The sequence below is a fragment of the Lutra lutra genome, chromosome 10, assembly GCF_902655055.1.
Source record: "Lutra lutra chromosome 10, mLutLut1.2, whole genome shotgun sequence".
Lineage (NCBI taxonomy): Eukaryota > Metazoa > Chordata > Mammalia > Carnivora > Mustelidae > Lutra > Lutra lutra.
This window is the reverse complement of record NC_062287.1, coordinates 100,326,487-100,343,413: the sequence shown is the minus strand read 5'-3', so window position 1 is coordinate 100,343,413 and position 16,927 is coordinate 100,326,487. Positions and strand designations below refer to the sequence as shown.

Below are 16,927 nucleotides of genomic sequence, written 5' to 3'. Positions count from 1 at the left end.
TTATGGACTGAGCCACCCAGGTACCCCTCTTCTTCCTTTTATTAAAAAAATTTTATAGTGTCTTAATGACAAAGAAATAACTGTGTAGAAAGACAGGAAAGAGTAAATTTGAACATTAAAGAAACAAAATCTGGGGTGCCTGAGTGGCTTAGTTAGTTAAGCATCTTCCTTTGGCTAAGGTCATGATCTCAGAGTCCTAGGATCCAGCCCCTCATCTGGCTCTCTACTCAGTGGGGAGTCTGTTTCTCCCTCTTCCTCTCCCTCTGTGATCTCACTCGCTCTCACTTTCTCTCAGATAAATAAATACAATCTTTTAAAAAGATAAAAAAGAAAGAAACAAAATGTTATAAAACTCCTATAAAACAGCACTGTTCTTCCCACAACCATTTCTTCCACACGATCCTAAATTTTGTAAACTTATGGCACCAATGATTCCAGGCCCTTGGGTACTCCCACCAGGATTCCCATCATATTCCTTTCAAAATACAGAGTACCTTTACTCCCCTCCACCTTCAGCTTCCCCCGCTGCATTTATCATCAGAGTCCTTTAGGAGGAAGAGAGAGTACACATAACACAACTTCTCTGAAATTTTTCCTGGCATAAAACCTCAACTTAAAATAGAAAAATGAAAAAAAAAAAACTACATATATTAAGAAATAATTGTCAAGGTCATAATAGTGTTCAATTGTAACAAAAAACGTTCTCTCTGAGAAAGAGGGAAACATATCCTAAGAAAATAGATCTTAAGAGATGTTCTTAACTTCCATGTGAAAGTGCTACCAAAATAAATATCAGGGGGACTATTCATTTTTATTTTTTAGCAATGTCACCTCTTGAACTGCCTCCTCCCCTAATAAGATTGGAGTTGTCTATCATGTTTGGAATATTAAAATTCTGAAAGATGTTTGTAGCAGCAGAAGAAAGGATGGGTATCGGGGTACATAGGACTGATATTCTAAACTTTGCATTCAGTCAATATATGAACATCAGAATTTCATTTCTTTCTAAAATGTGTGGCTTTACCATGTTGTTGTATTAGACACTACATATGGAACATCCAGTCTGAGAAGGATGAAAGAAATAGGAATATTATAGAAAAGCTATTGAAAAGAGCAAAACCCTTTTCCTAGTCCTATGAACACCATGGAGAAAGGTGGGGTTTCTAGCTTCAGCCTGACTTCCTGGATGAGGAGACCAGCCTGACCAGAGGGGAGTCCTTGAGCTGCAAAATACTGCCAAGTTTTGGGGCACACAGAACATTAACTTATAGGCATTTTTATCTCAGCTGACTCCACAGAGCAAGTGGTACTAATCTGAAGCATTTGAACTGAGGAAGGCCTTTAAAATTTTCTGATGGAATATGTCAAAGCAGGTCGGGAGGTTGTGGCCATTTATCTTTGGAATACCTCTTGTGAAGGCAACATTTAGAACATGTTTCTGGAGTGAAGAAGCCAGGAACTCTCTGGACATGGTCTCCTACCAAGCTGCCCGTACAGGCACACCTCTCTTTAGGTCCTTTGCTTTATTGGGCTTCACAAGGCTGCTTTTATACCAGTTGAAGGTTTGTGGCAACACTGTACTGAGCAAGCCTTTTGGAGCCATTTTTCCAATAGCCTTTGTCCACTTCACGTCTCTGAATCACATTTTGTAACTCTTGCAATATTTAAACTTTTTTTTCACCATTATTACAAATGTTATGGGGCTCTGTGATCTGATCTTTGATGTTACATTTGTAATTCGGGGGACGCTGTGAACTGTATGCATATAAGACAGTGAACTTCATCAAATAAATGTTGTGTGTGCTCGACTGCTCCACTGACCAGCCGTTCCCCTGTCTCTCATCCTCCTTTCAGGCCTCCCTATCCCCTGAAAGAGCGATATTGAAATTAGGTCAATTAAAAACCCTGCAATGGCCTCTAAGTGTTCAGTTGAAAGATGGAGTCATCTATCTCTCACTTAACAAGCTAGAATTAACAAGCTAGAAATGATTAAGGTCAGTGAGGAAGGCATGGTCAATGCCAAAATAGGCTGACGGGTAGGCGTCTCGCACCAAACAGCTAAGTTGTAAATGCAAAAGAAAAGTCCTTGAAGGAAATTAAAAGTGCTTCCCTGGTGAACATACAAATAAATGATAAAAAAGTGAAAGAACCTTCCTCCCAACGTGGAGAAACTTTGAGTTGTCGGGATAGATGATCAAAGCAGCCGTAACACTCCCTTAACCCAAAGCTTAATCCAGAGCAAGACCCTGATTCTCTTCAGTTGTGCGAAGGCTGAGAGAAGTGAAGCTGCAGAAGGAAAGTCTGAAGCTAGTAGAGGTTTGTTCATGAGATTTAAGAAAGAAAGTGTGTCCATAACATCAAAGTGCAAGGTGAAGAGGTAGCTGCTGAGAGAGAAGCTGCAAGTTATCCACAAGATCCAGCTACGATGTTAATGACCGTGACCTCACTCAACAACAGATTTTCTTTCTTTCTTTTTTTTTTTAAAGATTTTATTTATTTATTTGACAGAGAAAGAGATCACAAGTAGGCAGAGAGGCAGGCAGAGAGAGAGGAGGAAGCAGGCTCCCTGCTGAGCAGAGAGCCCGATGCGGGGCTCGATCCCAGAACCCTGGGATCATGACCTGAGCCGAAGGCAGAGGCTTTAACCCACTGAGCCACCCAGGCGCCCCAACAACAGATTTTCAATGTAGGTGAATCAGCCTTCCATTGAAAGAAGATGCCATCTAGGACTTTCATGGCTAGAGAGAAGTCAATGCCTGGCTTCAAAGCTTCAAAGGGCAGACTACCTTTCTTGTTAGGGGTGAATGTAACTGGTGACTTTAAGTTGAAGCCAATCCTCATTTACCCTTCTGAAACCCCTAGGATCCTTAAGAATCATGCTACATCTACTTTGCCTCTCTTTAAATGGAACAACAAAGCCTAGATGACAGCACGTCTATTTACAACATGGTTTTTACTGAATACTTTAAGTCCACAGTTGAGACCTACAGTTCAGAAAAAAAGATTCCTTTCAAAATATGACTGCTCATTGCCAATGCATCTGATCACCCAAGAGCTCTGACGGAGATGGACAAGATTAATGTTGTTCTTGTGCTTGCTAACACAACATCATTCTGCAGCTCATGGGTCAGGTAGGAACGACAACTTTCAAGTTCTATTATTTAAGAAATGCTGTTTGTAAAGATAAAGTTGCCATACTTAGTGATTGCTCTGATGGATCTGGACAAAATAAACTGAAAAACCTTCTAGAAAGGATTCACCATTCCCAATGCCTTTAGTGCAGGAAGTACCAGGATTCAAGACTTTAGTGAAGGAAGGAACGCAGCTGTGGTGGAAATAGCAAGTGAGGCAGGATTAGAAGGGCAGCCGAACATGTGATTAAATTGCAACAATCTCATGATCAAACTAACGAATGAGGAGATGCTTTGTGTGGATGAACAAAGAATGTGGTCTTTTGAAATGGAAGCTACTCCTGGTGAAGCTGTGAAGATTGTTGAATTGACAACAAGGGATTTAGAATAGTACATGAATTTGGGTGATAAAGCAGCAGCAGGTTTTTGTGAGAATTAACTCCAATTTGGAAACTTCCACTCTGGGTAAAATGCTACCAAACAGCATCACCTGCTACAGAGAAATCGGTCATGAAAGGAAGAGTCAATCAATGCAGCAAACTTCATTGTTGTCTTAAGATATTGCCACAGCTGCCCCCACTTCATCACCCACCACCCTGATCAGTCAGCAGCTGTCAACACGGAGGTGAGACCCTCCACCAGCAAAAAGATTATAACTTGTTGAAAGTTGAGATGATGGTTAATTCCTTTTTTAGAAATAAATATTTTTAACATGAGTTATGAAGATTGTTTTTTAGACAAATGATATTGCACACTCAAGCTACAGCATTGTGCAAATATAACTCTTATAGGCACTGAACCCCAACCCCCCAAAAAAAGACTCCTTTGATTTGCTTAATTGTGATATTTGCTTCATTACAGTGGTCTGGAACTAAACCCACAATGTCTCTGAGGTGTGTCTATAATCAACTTTGAAGGAGATCTATCCTTACTGTGCAAATAAGGCCTGTCAAAAGCAGGGCTAACAATGTGTATGGTAGAGACTCTCTTCTGTGCCTTGGTTCTCAGGCCCAGGCACTGAGGAGTGGTGACATCTCTAGTGGCATCCTGGGGCGGCAGGAAAAGGGCCAAAGCTAGTCTGAACCAAGGATGTAGAGATACCTGTCAGGATGGGTTGGGGCTTAGTTGTGTCAAGACCCAAATCTGCCATCTGGTTATATCTTACCCTGCATTGTGCGTGTCTTTTGTTATTCTTGAGGTTAAGTATAATTTTGATTAATGCTAAAGCCTGGTCTATGTGTTCTATGTAGAAGTAAAAGTGCATTCAATGTCCATGCCCTGAATGAAATAATAAAAGTGGGAGAAATGCATTCTCACAAAGAATACGGTAATGTCACCAGGCACTTGAACACACTCTCTGTGGACCTAGAGTCAGGCTGTGATCGGATTGCTGCCAACGCACAGATTCAAGGTTAGAGCAGACTGTTTGATCTGGAATCAGATGCGAATGACTCCTTGAAAAGTGAATTGGGATTATGTGAGTGGTGGTTTTGCTATGAATGAAGTGATACTTGCACAAGTTAGTCAGATAAAAGTATAATGTTTACTTATAATTGCAACTACAGGTGCCTATCCAATTTGAGTTATATGGAGATGAAAGATAATACTATATAACGTAATGTAAAGATGACATGCATATGTGACTCCACGAGTGTGTATGTGTATATGTGCCTGTAAATAAACCCAGTAAATGTACATTGAAATCTTATCCCCTAATACTTCAGAATATAACTGTATATGGAGATAGGGTCTTTGAGGATTAATAAGCTTCAAATGACATTGTGTCTAATATGACTATTTACCTTGTAAGAAGAAGAGATTAAGACACTGACATGAGAAAAAAAAAAAGATCACTTAAAGACAAAGGATGAAGACTACCATCTACAAATGTAGAAAGGAGGTCTCAGGAGAAAGCAACCGTGGCATCACCTTGATCTTAGGCTTCTTGTATCCAGAAGAGAGAGAAAATAAAAATTTGCTGTTTAAGCAACCTGTCTGTGGTACCTTTGTTATGGTGGCTCTAGCAAACCAATACTACCAGCATCAGCATGATATTTTATATGCATGCATGTTTATATGCATATATAATTAAGGAGAGCTAACCTTAAAAATAAAACAGCTGATTACTTTATAAAATGGGTTTATTCAAGAGTAGCAGAGAATTGCACTTTGGGCCATGCAGGCTATGTAAAAACATTGGTAAATCTGGATAGCAAAAGAGAGGAGCTGTTCTTTTATAGAGGAAGGCGGGAGGTGGGAAGGACTGTTATAAGCAAAAGTCTATTGGATTAAATTGAGATTTCCAAGAATAGTGGTTTTGCACTGGCTGGGTTGTGACAGTCTCTCACCGGCTGGGCTGTTGCAGGGGAGGAGGAAACCTCTCTTCCTCTTGTTAGGGTTAGTAAAGTGTAGAATTCTGTCTGCTGGGAATACAAGATCCATCTCTTCCCATTTGTTCTATTGCTGACCACAAGTGGTAGGCTGTAATACTCCTCTTCCTGGCTTCCTCACTCCATCTTAGATGGGTTTCCCTTTATTCAGTCCAGAGAAGCAAATGGATGACACAATTTCTGCATGTGTAAAAACTCCAATGGCAATGAGTTGACTCTGATCTTTACTTAAAAATGTCCATTATGAATAGAAAGACACTAATAAATGAAAATGAAACAATTTATTCATAGTGTTTTGATATGAAGACAATTACATCAGTCTTAATTTCTTTCAATTTGATGTTTAGCGTGAAAAGCATACTTTATTGGCAAACCAGTTTTTACCAAATACTCTTTTCATTGCGTCTTTCACGTCTTTGTTCCTCAAACTATAGATGATGGGATTCAGCATGGGAATCACAATTGTGTAAAATACTGATACTATCATATCATGATCCAAGGCATAGCTGGAATTAGGTCTCACATACATGAAGAGAACCGTACCATGAAAAATTGACACTCCAGTTAGGTGAGAGCCACATGTAGAGAAGACTTTCCGCCTCCCTTCAGCAGAATGCATCCTCAGAATGGCCAACAGAATGAAACCATAAGAGACCAGGACTATCACGATTGTGGATATCTCAATAGATCCGGCAAAGTAGAAGACCAGAAGCTGGTTTATGTGGGTGTCAGAACAAGAAATGGCCAGGAGAGGAGGGATGTCACAAAAGACATGCTTAATTTCATTGGATGCACAGAAGGATAGAGTAAAAGTAGCCACAGTGTGTAAAGTACCGTGCAGGATACCAGCAACATAGCAGGAAATTATGAGTGGCACGTAGACTCTGGGGGACATTCTAACAGAATACAGGAGAGGGTTGTAGATTGCCTCGTAGCGATCATACGCCATTGCAGCTAAAATAAAGCATTCCGTGGTCCCAAAAGTAATAAAGAGAAACATCTCTGCTGCACATCCAAGGAATGAAATGGTTTTATCCTCTGATAAGAAATTGACTAACATTTTGGGGGTAACAGCCGAGGAATAGCAGGCATCCAGGAATGATAACACGCTCAGAAAATAGTACATGGGATTGTGGAGCCGCGAATCCCCAATGACCAGTATAACCATTCCCAAATTTCCTACCAGAGTGAAAAGATAGATTACTAGAAATAGTAAAAATAGGAAAACTTGCAGCTTAAAATCATCTGTGAAGCCCATCAAAATAAACGTGGTGACTTGAGTCACATTTTCCATCTGAATCCTGTAAAAATGTAAATCTGACGGCACCGCCGACATTTCGATTTTTATTTATAGGTTTTAAAGACAAATTTCTTTGAATATATAATCTACTCAGTCATATCCTCATATCTGTCTCTTACAAGGACGTATGGATACCTTTGGTCCTGAAGGGATAGGCAGAGATGAAAAAATGTGGTCCAAGTGGATGCATTACCCTGTACAAACAGATTAAATATATTATTTGATTTCATTGTTGGCAATATTTGCTATGTGAAAAGTAGTGGCACCTTACGTGATTTAACGTCCAGTTTATTTCCCGTTAAATTTAATACCTCTTGTTTTCATATTACATGATCTTCACATTCAGAAAGACACTTTAATACAGGAGTTTTTGAATACAAAAATGTGTAATAGAAAATAGGCATCTGAGTACTAATCCTAGATATCCCATGGTGCATGGAATGCCTTTCCATAATGTCCGTAATTTGTGAAATGGGAGCAAATACACTTACATCACAAGATTGGATTGGGTTTACATGAAAAATCAGTGTGAAAATTATGTAATTTCTAAGTTTTCCAGATTGCTAAGAAAAGAGACTTATTTTTCAATTTGTCATATGGGGCAGCCTTTTCCAGCCAAACTGTTTTATGTCTGGTTTTCTGGCTATTGTGTCATTTCATTAGCATTTCTTGAGAACAGTAATGAACAGAACCAAAGACCTTATGAAACTAGAAGTACCTTGTTTGCAAACAAAAACAGAGCAATGTTTTTTGTTTTTTGTTTTTTTTTTTTGTCTCGTTTCTTAAAACAAACATCAGTAAGTTGCCCTTGCTTGACCTGTTTACTATTGTCACTGTTTATTTTACTGTTATTGTTTTTCAAATTTTAACTTAGTATTAATTCAAGATTTTTCTCTGCACATATAGTCATCATCCCTGAAAAGTCCTTGGGTATATTTTCAGATACATTTCTATGAAAGATAATTCATGGTCACTCCTCTTCTAGGTTACAGTTGCTTATAGACTTTCTATATTTACTATAAAATAAATTTCAACTGGCAATAGATAATAAAACTGCTTATAGAAGTGATCATTAAAACAATAAAATCCTTACATAAGCCACAACATAGTATAATAATTATTGCTCTTTCTGTGCTGTCAGACTGTCTTTTACACAGTGGAGCATGAAGAAAGGAAAGTGTATAACAAACAGAATGTTGAGGTGTCACTAGTATCTGAACTGAAAGCCTCCTACCCTGAAACATAATTAAATATTGGACCTACCATATTTAGAAGCAAGACTTTATCATGGTGAATCCTGTTTTTCCTCAGTATGTCAAAACCAATATTTATAAAGGAGTGAAAAATCTGTAGTGCATAGACTGGGTTGAATTCAGTGAGTAGCAATGATTTATATTCCTAACATGAAACATACTTTATTTTTGTAATATTGAGACACCATACATCAAGGATAGAATGAGCAAATCAGCTTAAAACTATTATTAGAAGGAGAAGAAATCCACATTTCTTTATTTTCTCTCAAAAATTCCTCCCAGATTCATGTGGAAATTTTTCTAAATATATAGAACAAATAGCTTTTTAAATGTGGGATTACCAAACAAAAAAAAAAAAAAAGTTTATCTGATCCTCAGAGAATTACAGAGCAAAAAAATGTAATTAAGCTAAATATTGACATCTGTGTCAATTCAGATAATTCATACTTTACTCATGAGAACACATGCACACACAAATGCTTTATAAAAAAATTTAGCTTAGTATAAATGGTTATGTGAACGAAGTAACTTATAAAACCATCAACTAGCAACATTAAAACATATTAATGTATTGTTTGTTTGACCATCAAAACATACATTTATATTTAAACAAGTTTTTTGTTTTCTCTTTCTCTTTCCAGAATCCATGTATTGCATACAAAAACATTTACTAAGGAGAATCAGGTACAAAATAGGAATCAAGCAGATAGAAAGAAGCAGAGTGAAAAGAAATGAAAATATACAAGCAAATTTTAAAAATTGGACTAATAGGTGGTCTACTTAAGGAATCCATTAAAAAAATACATGTTGACTGACATACATATGGGAAATTCCAGCCTCAATATAATTCTAATCTTTACTTAACTGATGTGTCTCAGGTAGCACACCTGTGGAAGATAAAGAACATTATACTTTGAGTCTAAAACTTTGCATTTAAATCTCAGACTTACACCTAATATGACCGGGGAATACTAACTTTATCCTACTAACCAAAGAATAAGATGGACCAAAATTTTTGCGCATGTCTTGTTCAGCTACATGAATATCATGTGATTGCAGAGCGCTTTATATGACATGCACAGAAATATGTTTTAGTAAAGGGTTTGTTATATGTGAGGGATGCATACATATGATACATTACTTCCAAATTTTATTTAACTACAGCAAAATAAATAGGGAGTTATAAAATCAATTTATCATCCAAGCATTGAGCAATGAAAGATCCCAAGTGTTTCTTCTTTTATTAGTCATATGTGTGTTATATGACACTTACATATTAAAATACCATTCTCATGAGACTAAATCCAGTGGATCCCAATATTCTATGGTATCACATATCTTAAAAATGCATCTAGGTCACTGCATTCTGACTTTGGGCATTTCAATAAAATAATAGTATGTTTATTTAAATCCTCCTCATCATTTTATCCATAATAATTTCCCATAACTCTTGATATCTGATCATATGTGTAGGACAGGAAGGTAGTTTATGAATGAAGGTAAATTTTATGCTAAATAATGCCCCATTAGAGAAATTATGTAGACACAAAATATGAGGTTCATTTATTTCATCCAAGATGGCTCTTTAAACTAGGCCTTTCTGTTAACTAATATTTAAAGAAATTAAAACTGATTGTTTTTATCTAGCTGATTTTGCTTTGAGACAGAAGCTTGAAAGGCAAAAATATAGATCCCAAACTAAAGTCAAATGAGTTCCTCAGCCCTAATACAGTTAGAAACAGACCGTATGGACACCCATGAGAACTGTACTATAAACACTAAGCTTGAGAAGAAACCAAACTATGATGGCAACTACCACAAATTATAAAGTGGTTAAGAGAGGTTAGGGATTTTGTGTATTTCATCTTGTGCAACCTACAAAGTAAATAATTTGGATCCTTTTATAAATGAGAACACTATGGACCAGTGAGAACTGTAAATTAATGTAACCCACACAATAAATTACTAATAGAAGGAGGATTAAAGTCCAGGAGTCTTGGTCACACATTTTAAGCTACTTCCACTTGTCCATTTTGCAGACTCATTGTGACATGCCCTAATTCTGGAAATGCTATCCCCTAGAATCAATACAATATAACATCTACATGTATTTGAATTTCTTTAAGAAATCATCAAGCTAGAGTACACTATGATGTTAAAGCATACAAAATAAAAATCTGCAGTGGCTTGTAGCTCAATTAGCTAACTAATAAAATAAATTTTAAGGTGATTTATGATCCCCAAATGGCATATACTCAATGGCTGGCTGATAATTAATTTTCCCACTTAATAAATTTCCCAAATTTTGAATATAGCCATTTATTTCTACTATCTTCATTCTCACTGTTACCTCCCATCAAAGAAATTAAAGCAATTTTCTAATTTATAGCTCTAGTGACCTAAGTATAATGGAAGCATTATACTGGAAGCAGTATATGGAAGCAGTTCCCCTACTATGTTCCCTGGAATACCCTCATTCAATTCTTAATTCAACAGTGAGTTGACTAGAACTTTCTATCTCAGATCTAAATTTAAAATGTAGAATCTAGTTTGACGTTTAAGGTCATAGCTTCTAAAATATTTTATAAGTGATAAAAATCCTTTCCTCTTACCTGTAGAAATGAACTGCTCACTCCGATAATGTTCTCTATAAATATTAGGCTTTTGGACTTGTATGCCAGGTTCTCAAGCTTTTCTTGAAGTCCACAACAATGCCCCGAGGACAAAAAACAATAGTTCTCTTCTGGGACAGAGAAGTAACAAGATGACTTAATTCTTTTCCATAACGAGTAAGTGACTAGTTCTGGAGTAATTAACTACATGAGAAAAATGGTTACATGGTGCACTTTGGCTTCTGGAATAACCTTATCCTTAGTGGGAAAAAAAAATATGCATAAGCCTGGAAGAGAAATCTAATGCAGCAAAACATATCTTGGTTCTGATATTAAATAAGTATGTACCATTGGGTTGATGACTTAAATTCTCTGAAAATCCAGCTTCCTCTTCCTGGGAATAACACCTGTTTAATTCTTTCAAAATTCTATAAGCATGTATGTAATGAAATAATATGAAAGTGTAACCTAGAACACACTTCAAAATCACTTAACAAAACTTACCATACTTATTTAACTTTTAAAGGGCTATACATCTAAGTGGTACAAGAGATGAAGTTAAGTTCATTGAAAGTGTAACAGAGGATATAGGATATAAGTACATGAATAGAAAGTATGGACAGGAGATATGGTGCACCGTACAGACCATTTTATATTTTATATAGTACAACATTAGAATATTAGAGATCTGGCAGAGATAAATGTCAAATGGTTTGATTGTATATGGTCTTGTGTTGTCATTGGGATCCCATACACTAATCTATATATTAGTACCTACTTATGTATTTAATTTTTTAAAATTGTAAACAATACATGGATGCCTGAACTGTACACTCAGAAATTCTAAATTAGTAGTTAAAGAATGTTGGACATAGAATCTGGGTGAAAAAGAAGAAAGAGAGAAAGGGAGAAAGGGAGAGAAAAAGAAAGAGGGAGAGAGAGAAGAAAGAAAGGAAGACAGAGAGGAAGGAGAGAAGGATGGAAGGAAGGGAGGAAGGAAGGAAAGAATGAAGGAAGAAAGGGAGGAAGAAAGAAAAGAAAAGAGAAGGAAAGAAAAGGAAAAAAAAAGAAAGAAGGAAAGGAAAGCAAAGAGAAGGAAAGAAAGAAAGGAGGGAGAAAAGAAGAGAGGGAGGAAGATATGAAGGGATGAAGAAAAACTTCATAGGCATCCCAGCTGAGAAGATGGTATTTGTAGCCAGTCCAATTATGAACAAAGGATCTATTCATTAAATGCAATTCCAAATTATCCACACATTCAATGTAACTCTAATTAAAATTAACAACCATTTCTGCAGAAGTTGACAGGGTAATTCATATGTAATTTCAAAGGAAATAAGGTACTCAAAATAATTTTGAAATAGTACAATAGTGTTAGAAGGATTCACATGAATTCATCAAGATTTACTACAAAGCTAAAATAATAAAGAGTATGGCATGGGTGAAAAGATAGACATCTAGATCAGTGGAATGCAATAGTCTTCAGAATTTCATTCACAGAATATAATCAATTAATTTTCGACAGTTTCTAAGGAAATCCATGGAGAAAAGATAGTCTTAAAAAAACCATGTTGGATATGAAGAATAACCTTACACCACAAAAAAGGAGACAGTGACTCATTCCTTGCACCATATAAAAAACCTCATCTCAAAATGGATCTTAGACCTTAATATAAAACCTTATATTATAACATTTATAGAGAGAGGAAAAGATGTTTGTGTGACCCTGGGTTAGCCACAGGGTATGTGTTTGTATATGAAACACAAAAATCAGGAATCAAAGGAGAAGAAAAAATAAACTGTCCATTGTAATTAAAATCTTAGCTTAGTAAAAGACACTGTCATGGGAATGAGCCAGCCACATACTATACAAAACATTTGCTAGACAGTTACCTGATAAAGAGCAGGTATATATCTGGATATATCCAGAAGATATAAAGATCCTAATAACTCATTCATATGAAAATAAAAGAAAAATAAACAATAAAAATGGACATAAACACATCATCATAGAAGATATACAGATGTCAATTTAGTGCATGAGAAATTGTTCAGTAGCACTTGAGATTAGGGAAATATAACTTAAAACCACAATATGGTCTCATACACTCCTTAGAAGGACTAGAATTTTTAAAGCATAAATAGTAAATGACAATAGAAATATTCACAAGGATGCAGAGCAAATGGAGCCCTCACTCCTTGCTACTAAGAAGCAAAGTGGTGCAGCCATTTTAGAAAAACAATCTGATGGTTTCCTACAAAGTGAAAATACACTTACCACAATATCGCAGAAATCTCACTTGTGTTATATACCCAAGATGAAAGAAAACATATGTTCACACAAAGTTCTTATTGCAATATTTATAACAGCTTTATTCAATTTATTCCAATACTAGAAATGATCCAAATATCCATCAACTAGTGAATGGGAAAACTGTGTACATCCATTATCCTTACTCATACCTGAGCTTGTTGCTTTGTGCTGGAATTTCTGATATATTCACAGTATTTCTGCTGCCCATAAGAAACAAATTTTTTTTCATTAAATCTCATATTTAGTGAGCTAGTCTATTCTCCACAACAAAAAATTCACTGGTTATTCATCTTTCTTATTTAATAGTTGATGTCCCAATACTATTTCCCTAAGAAAAATTATTGTGGATATCCTTGTTCCTTCCCCTCTGTCATGTACTTTATATTTGTTTCAAAAAGTACATCAACTGCAGGGTCATAGGGAAGCTCTATTTTTAATTTCTTGAGGAATCTCCACACTGTTCTCCAAAGTGGCTGCACTAACTTGCATTCCCACCAGCAGTGTAAGAGGGTTCCCCTTTCTCCACATCCTCTCCAACACACGTTGTTTCCTGTCTTGCTAATTTTGGCCATTCTAACTGGTGTAAGGTGGTATCTCAATGTGGTTTTAATTTGAATCTCCCTGTTGGCTAGTGATGATGAACATTTTTTCATGTGTCTGATAGCCATTTGTATGTCTTCATTGGAGAAGTGTCTGTTCATGTCTTCTGCCCATTTTTTGATATGATTATCAGTTTTGTGTGTGTTGAGTTTGAGGAGTTCTTTATAGATCCTGGATATCAACCCTTTGTACTGTCATTTGCAAATATCTTCTCCCATTCTGTGGGTTGCCTCTTTGTTTTGTTGACTGTTTCCTTTGCTGTGCAGAAGCTTTTGATCTTGATGAGGTCCCAAAAGGTGGGAATGCATGAGTCAGGAGTGTGGTACCCAAGGTCTAGATGGGTAAAGAAATATGTAAAGAGAGCAAAAGAGTTTTTGTTTTGTTTTGTTTTTGTTTGCTTGTTCAGTCTTTGTAATTGTTATCTCATCACAGTTACATTTTTTTCTTTTTCTTTTTTTTTTTTTTTATAAACATATATTTTTATCCCCAGGGGTACAGGTCTGTGAATAGCCAGGTTTACACACTTCACAGCACTCACCATAGCACATACCCTCCTCAATGTCCATAACCCCACCCCCCTCTCCCAACCCCCCTCCCCCCAGCAACCCTCAGTTTGTTTTGTGAGATTAAGAGTCACTTATGGTTTGTCTCCCTCCCAATCCCATCTTTTACATTTTTAAATGAGAATCATCAATGAAGGGGTGGGGGGAAATAAGGTCCTATCACCAAGATAGGACTTCTGAGAAATTTCTGGGCAATGAATGTGTGATAGAAAACTCTAGTATTTTACCAATAGTTAAGATATAAATTTTTCGTGAGTTAAAAAAAAAATACATCAACTAATAAAGAATATTGTATGGTAAGCCTTTGGAGAATAACTTCTTGAATGATTCTACCTTATATTTTTTGAAGTTATACCCATTCAAAAGATGGATGTTGCCTCTTTCTGATTTAAAATTTAACCTATAATTAATCTAAGAACAGATGAACAATAAAACCTTAACGAAAATGTTATTTGTGAAGCTTTTGGTATGGAAACACATTATTTAAGTTTTCCACCCCCTATATTTTAAACTAGTGGAGATGGATAGCCATTAGGAGAAATTAGAAGTAGTTATCTGAACAAGCTCAGAATTTTTTTTTTTTTTGCCTCTTTCTGTTCTGCTTTTCTGTAAACCTTATTTTCCGTTTGTAGAAATGATTTGAATATATGGCAGAATCATATAGTGACATCCCCAGAGTTTTATGCCTTTTACTAATGCAAAAACATGAATGCATCCTTGTTTTTTCAGAGAAATAATGAGACGATTTTTTTTATATTGCTCAAATATGGAATCACCTATTCTCTAAATTTTTTTTTACTTTATTAATTCTTTTGGTGGATAATATTAATAGAAATTAAAATAATTGTGCTAGAAGCATTCACTGCATCTTTTTGCCAAGTCTTTCTGGTTGAGAAAGATGACATTTGAAAGGACCATTATTACACTACCCCCCAAAAGGGGCAAGATGTTCCCATTAAGGAAGCCAAGTTTTGTCTGTTTTCCTTCAGATGTTTCCCACTAACTACTGCCAACTCATTTGGATCCATTTTCAATCATACTGGATTAAGTGATGAGTGAGGCATTTTTTTAATCTCTCTCTTCTTTAACATAATACTTGTAGGAACTAATTTATCTTTGATACTCCCTAACTTACCTAGTTAGTTCTTTTGTAATCTAAATAGATATGGTTCCAATATCATCTTACAAATACAACACCAATGAATTAAGACCATGATTTCAGAGCTCAGAATGTTAATAGTAACTGATGATCAAATGTCTATGTATGGTGCCAATCTAGAGAAATAATGGAAGAAAATTCACCAAGAAAGTTGGTTTTATAACAGTTATGGAATGCCTCTGTTCCAGTATTTCATTGCTGCATAAACAAACAAACAAACAAACAAACAAAACCCACAGACTTTTTAATCTAGAGTATTATCACTTTATTGTATCTCATAAATGTAGAGGTTAGGAATTAAGGCAGGGGACAGCTGGTGATCATTCTGTCTCATGTGGTACTGCCTGTGGTCACTCAGGGGTACTCAGATGGTGATGGGTCTAATCTACAATGTACAAAATGGCTTGACAAAAATCCAGTTTTGTGTAACTTATACTCTATTGGGGAAAACCAGTTAAATTAAAAGAAACACATTGTTAAGATTATATACAATAATGAAATAAATCAAATACAATCATGTGCATAAAAACTATATTTGCAGTATTTAGCAGTATTTAATTTATTTTGGGTAATCAAAGATTACAAAACATTTTCCCATTGTAACTGGCATTACGCATCTCATTTATCTCACCAATGACACTTTCATCTAGACAACAGAATCCTACATGTGATTAAGTTTTTAAAAAGGAAAAAAAATAATTAAGTGTGGGTATAAAAGGGGAAGAAAGGCAGAGTAAAAATTTTTACACTTGGGGCGCCTGGGTGGCTCAGTGGATTAAAGCCTCTGCTTTCGGCTCAGGTCATGATCCCAGAGTTCTGGGATCAAGCCCCGCATCGGGCTCTCTGCTCGGCAGGGAGCCTGCTTCCTCCTCTCTCTCTCTCTGCCTGCCTCTCTGCCTACTTGTGATCTCTATCTGTCAAATAAAATAAAATAAAATCTTAAAAAAAAAATTTTACACTTAACTACAATTGTCATAGGACATAAATGTATGTATACACAGAACATAATCCAGAATCTTCAATGAAATTATTATAGTTTATAAATGATTTTAACATGTCTGCTGGATACAGTCAATAAACAAAAATCAATTTGTTTTTTTGAAAAGAAGCAAACATAATTAAATATTTAAAATATTGTACAAAAACCACTGTGCAAATAGGATCAAATATGTCAAATACTTGAATATTAAAATTCTAATAAGAATGTGTGGAAAGTCTATCCAATAAACTATAAAATAATTTGAAGGAATTGAAAGAAAAATAAATAAATGGATATTAAAACATGGGTACTCCAATTAGAAGTTTGCCTTCATCTGGAGACATTTACTCTTAGGTATGTATCCAGCAGAATTGCTTACAATGTTTCCAAAGACAAAACTGCACAAATTCATACTTGTGCAAGTTGTATTGTTCAAGAAATAAGTGATGGTGTCCCATCCCTCCCCACAGGGCTTGTGCACCCTCACCATTAGTGTATAAAATGTGTGTTTCCAAGAAATTACATTGGGCAAGTGTCCTAGGGTTTCTTACAAACTAAATATCTGTGTCCTTTAAAATTGTATTCCTTTTTCTTGAATGAAATTGAGTATTCTTTCATATACTTAAAGG

At 35.8% G+C, this 16,927-nt stretch overlaps 1 protein-coding gene across 1 annotated transcript; it reads right to left on the bottom strand.

Annotated features, from left to right (window-relative positions):
- Positions 1-5,864: 5,864 nt before the first annotated feature.
- LOC125079847 (olfactory receptor 5T1-like) lies at positions 5,865-6,857 on the bottom strand. The gene has a single exon (XM_047693574.1). It carries the CDS (start codon positions 6,855-6,857, stop codon positions 5,865-5,867), a length of 993 nt encoding a protein of 330 aa, XP_047549530.1.
- Positions 6,858-16,927: the final 10,070 nt, after the last annotated feature.

What these genes read in the sequence shown, in the direction of transcription:
- LOC125079847 (XM_047693574.1), bottom strand. Translation starts at nt 6,857, where the DNA reads ATGTCGGCGGTGCCGTCAGATTTACATTTTTACAGGATTCAGATGGAA.